This window comes from Triticum aestivum, chromosome 1D, assembly GCF_018294505.1.
Source record: "Triticum aestivum cultivar Chinese Spring chromosome 1D, IWGSC CS RefSeq v2.1, whole genome shotgun sequence".
Classification (NCBI taxonomy): Eukaryota; Viridiplantae; Streptophyta; class Magnoliopsida; order Poales; family Poaceae; genus Triticum; species Triticum aestivum.
The window spans coordinates 300,632,909-300,641,182 of record NC_057796.1 but is presented as its reverse complement, the minus strand read 5'-3'; the positions used below and the strand labels follow the sequence as shown (position 1 = coordinate 300,641,182).

Genomic DNA, 8,274 nt, shown 5'->3' with positions numbered 1-8,274 from the left:
CCCATTCGTCCCTCGCCGCCGACGCCCATCCCTCGCCAGTGCTACCCCCTCGCCCTCCTCATAATTAACTGAGACGACGCCAGGGCTCGCAACCAACAGCGGTGGTAGCAAAATTTTGCGCTGGTTCCAGCAAAACTAAAAACGATAGAAGCAAAAATGCAAGATTGGACGATGTTCCAGCAAACTGAAAAACACGGGTGGTAGCAAAATTGAAGATGGCTCCAGCAAACCAAAACGTCATTGGTAGCAAAAAAAAAGGAAAATTGTGTGTTGTTCCAGCAAACTAAAATGCCGGTTGTAGCAAAACAATAGAGCTGCTTCCAGAAATCCAAACATCGATGGTAGCAAATTAACAAATTAGGAGTCGGTTCCAGCAAAAACCGAAATGCCGAAGGTAGCAAAAAAATTTGTTGGTTACAAACAAAACGAAAAACAGTGGTAGCAAAAATATAAATTGGGCCAAGCCAAAACAATTGGTTCCAGCGGCGATGCAGTAGAGCTTGCAGCACATCCACACGTTGTTCCAGCATCTCCCCATGCTGGTTCCAGCACCACGCTCGCTGGCCATAGCATCGTCGGGCTTGCATCATGGGTGCACGGGCTCACCGTCGTTGGTCGCAGCAACACCACGCACCGGTTCACATGCCTCGCCCGCCCCCGGGTCGTCTTCGTTCCTGCTCCTCGGACCCCGTCGGTGCCTATGACTTCCCCAGATGAAGCACCGTCAATTAGCGCAGCCCGAAACCTCGCCGGAGACGTGGCCGTCACCAGCAGCACCAACGCGGCAGCTTGCATCACAGGCGATGCCTCCCTGTCCTCGCGACGGGCACATGTGTAGTGGATTCGAAGAGAAAGAAAGGGAAGCGAATCAAATAGAAGTGATTTGGAGGTGTGACCACGACAAAGAGACAAGGGAGAGGAGATGGGCGGTGCATGGGCCCGCTGCAAACAGGTGACGCGTCTGAGGCGACCGGTGCAGAATTCAGCCGGTCGTCCGGAGACAAACGTTTCCCTATTGTAAAAGATATGATTATTAGTTAAATATAAAGTCACCGAAGTTCAAAAAAATAGTTTATATCTTGCTTAATATTATAAAATATAATTAATATCATGCCTAATATTAACAGACATTGCAGGTACACAATTGGAAGTAAGACCAACCATTCCACCCCAACGAACGCCGATGAGATCCTCCGCACCCATCGCCATCTGGTGCATTCTGGCCGTCGCCGTTGCCATCTCGCCATCCAACCTCTACATATACAGACACGGTGACATGCACAGTGCACATGAGACGGACATCCCTGGGCCGGATTGAAGCACCAGAAACGGACAGTCCAGGTCTCGCAAGTTTCTTCCTCCTGCCGCGCCTCCTCTCCCCCCGTCCTTAATATCTCTTCCCAGCGCGTGCCGTGCCGCGGTCGACCGACATGGCCCGGCGGCGGCTCTGGACGTGGGCAGCTGCCGTCGTCGTCGTCGCTGCTGCGGCTGCGGCTGCAGCGGCGGCGGGCCAGGAGAAAAGGCTGCTGGTGGGCATGACTCTCGTCCCGGGCGCCGCGTCCACGGGGGCAGGCAAGTCCGCGACGCCTTTAATCAATCCTCTTTTCCTTCACCCGCGTTCACCCGGCCGCACATTGCCCTGCTCACCAGATTCTCTGCCTAAAGCTCTGGCATGCTAACCACATGGGAATGTGCGCGTGTGAACTGCCGTTCAATTGCAGTGTGCCTCGACGGGAGCCCGCCGGCGTACCACCTCCACCGTGGCTCCGGCGCGGGCGCCCGCGGCTGGTTGCTCCAGTTCGAGGGCGGCGGCTGGTGCAACGACGCGCCGTCGTGCGCCGCAAGAGCCGGCACGCGGCGGGGGTCCACCCGGCTCATGAGCAAGCTCGAGGTCTTCTCCGGCGTGCTCAGCAACGATCCGGCCAGGAACCCAGGTACCGCAATCGTCTTGCTGTTTCTCTTCAGTTACAGTTCCTTTTCAATTTCTTCAGCAGAAACGCTTCATAATACTTTTTCCAAGCAACGCACACGGGTTTGATTAATTGGAGAGACATTTCCCCCCGTCCACTCCTGATTTCCTCGTACGTACGTACCTTTTACGCTAAGTCGTCGATGATGATCAGCACAGCACAGCACAGCACATGCATGTCTCCGTTCATGGTGATGGCGGTACTGTCTTGTGCTTTTGCAAAAGGTTGCGGCCAGTCAACAATCACCATAATCCGGTAGGTAGCACCAACAGTTCGCTTTAACACATCTAGGCCCATGGCGAATTCAAGCTCATGGTCCTACAAGGATGATGATTACTGCAACAGGCCACTGGCACAACTTCTGGTCAAAAGAATTCAGAGTTTCAGATTAGTTCTCGTCCCTGCTATTAAAGATTTTTCTGACGCTGTGGTTTCCAACAATTCGAGCAGATTTTTACAACTGGAATCGGGTGAAGCTGCGGTACTGCGACGGCGGATCCTTCGCGGGCGATTCAGAGTTCAGAAATGGCGTACGTACTCTTAAAAAGTTTAAATCATATTGTCAACTGCATATGTAAACGAGTTGCTGCTTGCATTCAACTGAACTCCGTTTGCTCACTATTTGTACTGTTTGCCGCCCCGACATATGCAGTCTTCAGTCATCTACATGAGAGGTCAAAGGATATGGGATGCTATCATCGCCGATCTCCTCACCAAAGGCCTCGCCAAAGCCGAAAAGGTTTCTGCAGGTCTCATCAGTACTAGTCTAATATACTTTATGTGTGTTTTCCACTAATGCTAGGCTCTTAGTTAGTGGTGGAGTTTCAGTTAGTAGCACAAATCACTCTACAAGACATATAGTTGTGTAATTGTTAAGTCGATCATGGTTTTGAGGTAGTTCTGAATCCAACAGGTGCTGCTCTCAGGCTGCTCAGCAGGAGGCCTAGCTACATTCTTCCACTGCGACAACCTCGGGGAGCTTCTTGGGGGTGTCGCCACGGTGAAATGCATGAGCGACGCGGGGTTTTTCCTTGATGTGTAACGCTGGAGCTAATCGAGCAATGAGTTTACTTTTGGAGGGTTGAGCTTTTGGTCAAATGTGTTGAAAGAAAAAACTTATGTCATTTTTCAGGGATGACATTTCTGGCAACAACAGCATTAGGCCTTTCTTTAGCAGCCTAGTTGCTCTGCAGGTTATTTTGCACCAGTAAACATTCTCCTTACACAGTAATTTAGCTTAAGATGTTTGAAAGTTCTTTTAAGTATGTTTTGATTTTCTTTTCTTAATGTAGGGAGCTGAGAAGAATTTGAACAAAGACTGTCTAAATTCAACACTCGATCCTTATCTGGTCGGATCTCTTTTCGTTCCTTCTCTCCTTTCAGAGTACTGAACCACATTATTGGCACTGCAGTTTTACTGATCATACTTTTCTCCCCTTCTGTGCAGTGTTTTTTCCCGCAGTATGCACTTCAAAACATTAAAACCCCATATTTCATCTTGAATTCAGCATACGATGTATATCAGGTAAAGGAATACATTGTGCCAGTTAATATTTTCACCAGCTGACCACTAGTAAAAATATTATTATTTTTTGGCAGTTCCATCACATCTTTGTGCCTCCTTCGTCTGATCCTAGGGGTCACTGGAGTCGCTGTAAGGCGGACCCTAGCGCATGCAGCACATTACAAATTGCAACTCTCCAAGGTACCATTCAGTGCTTTGTACAAATTTTCGCTACATGTATCAAACGAACGGGTGTAAAGTTCATTGAGTTACGGTCTTGAGGAATTTGTCTGCAGGCCTAAGAAGTGCAATGTTAACAGCTCTCAAACTGTTTGAAGGTGAGCCGGAGGTGGGGATGTTCATCAATTCTTGCTTTGCACATTGCCAGAGCGAGCTGCAGGACACATGGTTTGCACCGAATTCCCCAACACTGGACAATGAGGTACTAATAATTGATGAGGTTAAGTTGTATGCCTGTGGCTTTTTAGTGATGCATGGTGTTTGCACGAAAATCATTTTGGAGTTTCAGACAATTGCAGAGCTAGTCGGTGATTGGTACTTTGAAAGGGGTGCCGCCCAAGAAATCGACTGCGCCTATCCCTGCGACTCAACTTGCCACAACATTATACCATCTAATCAGGTCAGTTATTGGGAAATGCAAATGCACATGCAAGGGTGGGTGTTTGAGTTTGGGGTCTATCTATGCAGGGTATATCTTTTCATATTTTCCCATGATATTTTGCAGGTCGGCAACTAGTGGATACAATGTGTTGTGTAGGTTGGTTCATAGTGTTCTTCAGCTCAATACAAGAAATATTGGCAAAATTTTACTGTGTATTGCTAAGTTCATCATATATACTACAAATATGTAGAAGAAATAGCTTGGATGCCCAGCATAGAGGTATCATGTTTTGGGTTCAGATCCATCATTTCCATGTCTCTACATTTGCTTTCTTTGGTCCATTTTCTTTTAACAATCATTCTTTGATTTTGGGACTGTCTATTTAACAGTCGACTGAATTTCAATTGGTATTCATCTTTTTTTAGCCAATCATAAACCAACAACTGTATGCATTTGTTCCCCGTGTATGTCAACGCTTCAACTCTTTTGGAGAGAGAAATGTAAATATTTCACATGTATGTATGTATGTCAAAATCTGCCAAAAACTACTTAGCGGGTTATAAAATTCTTGATGGGTTAAACTGGACCCTGGTTGATTGCGATACGGCTTATACCCAAGAAGGGCTGCCAAGAAAAGCAAGCATGCAGAGGACAAATAGGCCTGGGCCAACACCCGAGAACACAAAAAAGAGCAATAAAAAGCCCGAGAAGAATAGCTGAAATTGGAAGAACCGAAAATCAACAAGAAAATAACAAATTCCATAACATATTCTAATATTAGGGCAAGGGAGGGCCTTGGCCCCCACCCCTTTTCCTTATTTTAATAAATATACGGAGTATTTAGGCACATATATCACATGTTTTTTTAGATAATTTTACCAATGGTTCGTGCCGTTCTAGATGTGTTGTTTGCTAGGCCACATGGGACACCGGAAGAGGATCTAGTCTTGAGGATCAGCGGACAGTGGGTAATCAATCACCACTGTCTGATGAATGAGCCCAAAGGGCCAGAGGTTATGCCCACCACTCTGCTCAGGTTAGTGTACACGATGTGAATACAACAAAGGCAGAGTCACCTGTTTTCATCTTTGACAGAACCCAGTTCAAGTTATTACAAATTCAATCAGAAATATGAGTTGATCTGCAGTAGCATCTTATTGTGAATACAGACCATTGTTACAATATATGTGAAACAGGATTGTCATTTGGTTACTACTCCCTTTGTTACAATATATGACGTTTAAGCAGTTCAATTTGAAGTAGTTTTATGACTACAGACCAGCCGATCCAAGCAAGAACTAACAGTATGTTTCACCATGTAATCTAATTACGGAGTCAAAAAATCACCGACCCAAACACCCAACTATTTGATGCACTCCATCTCGGCCTCAAACATCGCAGCTGATTTAAAACTCCATCAATTTAAATACCATTAGGGCAATGCAGGGCATTGCCCCCCCTCGCACCTTTCCTTGTTTAAATAATTGTAGGGAGTATTTCAGCACAAATATCACATGACTATTTAGATAATTTTACCAGTGATTCTAAAATTCCATCAATTTAAATACCATTATGGCAATTATAGCCAAAAAAAAGTGAATGGATATGGCCTATCATTCTTCTGCGACGATATAAATAGGGGGTTTAGGTCTTTCAGAAATGAGAACACGTGGCCAATTCCGATCAAAACAGCAAAGACTCCATCCAACTAAGGATCAGACGTTATTACATTGTAAGTGCACCTCTTTTGTTCTTAAAAAGATAGGACTGGGAAATTTGATTTCATGGCATATTTAATCCTACAAGAACTGAAAAAAAATGAAAGAAGCATGCTTTCTCAAATACTCCATGCACATGCCATGGCTGTTGTTGAAACAACTGAAAAAATCCATTGTGAAATTTTGCATGATGTTAGACTGAATGGAATTTTTGCCTTTAAAATTGCATGTAAAGTGGATTATAAGAAAACAGTCTATGGTTTGACATGCAAACACACACACACACACACAAAAACTGTCTACGGTGTGCAGTTCTCCACCCCAAGCAAGCTATACATGAATACTTCCTAAGAAATATAATCCTCCAACATTCCAATGATATATTATGAATCAAAGAGTCCCTTAGCTAGGATTCTGCAAAGCTGAAAATGAATTATGAAAAAAAAAATCGCCGTTTCGTGTATATGCCCACGCATCACACCCCAGTTTGGCGCAATCAACATTTGTCGATAAAATACATATTGCTGGTTGCGTCGCAACTCATTTGAATCATATAGGAACAGGCTGCAGAACCAGAGCTTTCAGATATCTGCAACTTTTAGGACTACTGTTTTCTTCAGACAAAACGAACAGAAATAAGATGCAGCTTTCACAGAACCCATGGTTCTACACTATATCTTAGTTCAGTAATTGAGGTTCAAACCAGCCTACCAGAAGCAAGAATTTCATGTTCCAACTAGCTAGGCCTGCGATGCAACCATAGCCCTTTCATCCGGATCGATGGCCGGGAAGAACCAGAACGAGTCACCGGCGGTGAACTCGCCTTGCCGGTGGTGCATTTTCTTCTTCAGCACCAGCATATCATCCGAGCCGTCATCCACCCACGATTCCGCCCAGAACCACGCGAGCCCAGCGCCACAACCGCCGACGTCAACGAGACTCAACGACGGCTGGTGCGCGAACAAAAGCATGCCAGGCGGCCGGCCCGACGCCGCCGGCACAGAAGCCGAGCACCCGCGGCCCAAAAGCAGGACACGGTCCCCGCGCACGCGGTCCTGCATCCACATCTTCTTGTCCCAGTCCAGCCTGAAGAGCGCGACGCGCGCGTTGTGCTCGTCCGCGAGCACGAGGTGGACGTGCCGGAGCGACTCCACGAGGTAGTGGCGCATGCTGCTCTCACCGAACGGGAGCTGGCACGCCGTGTTCCGGCGCTCCACCTTGGGCTCCGGGTCCACGAGGTCCGCGCGCCAGACCTTCCTCCTGCCGTCGACCAGGTACACCATGGCGCCGACGGTGACGATGTCGCTGGCGGCCGGGTCGTAGCGGAACCCCGGGGCGCGCAGGGTGAGCCACCCCTGGTCCTGCTGGCCGGGGCGGCAGTAGGCGACGAGCCTGTCGGTGGCGAGGACGAGGAAGCACGCCCGGCGGTCAGCCGGCGAGGACGTCAGCGCGGCGTGGAATCGCCCTTCGGCGTTCTTCTCCTTGAACGGCCACGACAGAACCAGCCGCGCGCCGGCGACGGGGTTCGCGAGGACGAGGCGGCGGGGCGCGTCCACGGAGACGAACACGAGCCACCCGCAGGCGGAGGAGGCGACGCAGCGGTGGTAGCCCTCCCCCGGGACATCGTACGCGTAGGGCCGCCCTCCGGGGATGTCGTAGAACTGGCGGCGCACGTTGGCCGGCGCGGGCGCGGACTGCGACGCGGAGGCCGGCTCCGGGAGCATGAGCCACGGGAAGGGCGGCGGGCGGCGGCCGAGGCGGCGGGAGAAGAAGCGCCACGCGCGGCAGACGATGCGGAGGCGGAGGTGGTCGGCGAAGGTGATGTAGGGGGCCAGCGAGGCGAAGATGCGGTCGCCGGGGAGGACCCCCCTAGGGTTTTTCCCCGGATCGCTAGGCGCCGCCGCCATCGCCCGGCGTCGTCGAGGCGAGCGACCCATGCAACGCAAGAGGCGGGCCGGTTGGCTGGTTGGTTGGCTCGATCGATCGATTGGTCTCCGGGAAGCGCACGCGCCGCAACGATTTATGTATGATCTGGCGCCGCAATGCACATAAATGCATCGGATTTATTTCGTCAGATTTGGGCTTGTTTAAAGGAAATCTTAGTATTGATCCAGAATATTTACCAGTTAATGCATCCTATCGCCTGCGGCGTCTTCAGCTTCAGCTTTCGGTTCCCAGTGATTGATGCCATAATTTGATTTAAATCTCTGCAATTCGTAGTAGTAGAACATAAGGGAAAACCAATTATGAGCGTTTTCGGTTCTCATTTGCGTCCAAAATAAAGTACAGTATATCTCAAAAATTGCTCGCGACCCGTCAGCTTTGATGTCATCCAGCGGCTGAGCGCCCCCCTCCCATTGGAACAGGGGTAATGTTACATAACCCCGATGGACGATGATCATACTGATTTGGTGAGCTAATGCCCCACCAACGATTCAAATTTTTGCTTGAACAGTTGCT

The 8,274-nt window shown here is 48.9% G+C and overlaps 2 protein-coding genes across 13 annotated transcripts; one reads left to right on the top strand and one right to left on the bottom strand.

Annotated features, from left to right (window-relative positions):
* The first annotated feature begins 1,241 nt into the window (after nt 1–1,241).
* Nucleotides 1,242–4,614, top strand: LOC123181601 (pectin acetylesterase 9). 12 transcript variants are annotated; one of them, XM_044593908.1, is made up of 12 exons: nt 1,253–1,572; nt 1,722–1,934; nt 2,421–2,500; nt 2,623–2,709; nt 2,884–3,008; nt 3,103–3,163; nt 3,263–3,319; nt 3,418–3,495; nt 3,570–3,675; nt 3,813–3,916; nt 4,004–4,114; nt 4,220–4,614. In XM_044593908.1, the coding sequence occupies exons 1-12, from the start codon at nt 1,431–1,433 to the stop codon at nt 4,229–4,231; spliced, it is 1,176 nt and encodes a 391-aa protein (XP_044449843.1). In that variant the 5' UTR covers nt 1,253–1,430; the 3' UTR covers nt 4,232–4,614. The 12 variants fall into 12 exon arrangements, 3 of the variants coding, with proteins under 3 accessions (XP_044449844.1, XP_044449843.1, XP_044449842.1); XM_044593907.1 differs by having other exon boundaries at nt 1,264–1,572; nt 3,771–3,916; XR_006491772.1 differs by lacking the exon at nt 4,220–4,614 and having other exon boundaries at nt 1,244–1,572; nt 3,608–3,675.
* A 1,607-nt stretch (nt 4,615–6,221) lies between these two features.
* LOC123168773 (uncharacterized) lies at nt 6,222–7,883 on the bottom strand. Its single transcript, XM_044586647.1, has one exon. It carries the CDS (start codon nt 7,749–7,751, stop codon nt 6,555–6,557), a length of 1,197 nt encoding a protein of 398 aa, XP_044442582.1. The 5' UTR covers nt 7,752–7,883; the 3' UTR covers nt 6,222–6,554.
* Between the last annotated feature and the right edge of the window lie 391 nt (nt 7,884–8,274).

Excerpts from the sequence above, each read along its gene's own strand:
- LOC123181601 (XM_044593907.1), top strand. The coding sequence starts at position 1,431 with ATGGCCCGGCGGCGGCTCTGGACGTGGGCAGCTGCCGTCGTCGTCGTC. Across the intron at positions 3,164-3,262 it reads GCAGCCTAGTTGCTCTGCAG|GGAGCTGAGAAGAATTTGAA; the intron begins GTTATTTTGCAC and ends TTCTTAATGTAG. Across the intron at positions 3,496-3,569 it reads CAGCATACGATGTATATCAG|TTCCATCACATCTTTGTGCC; the intron begins GTAAAGGAATAC and ends ATTTTTTGGCAG.
- LOC123168773 (XM_044586647.1), bottom strand. The coding sequence starts at position 7,751 with ATGGGTCGCTCGCCTCGACGACGCCGGGCGATGGCGGCGGCGCCTAGC.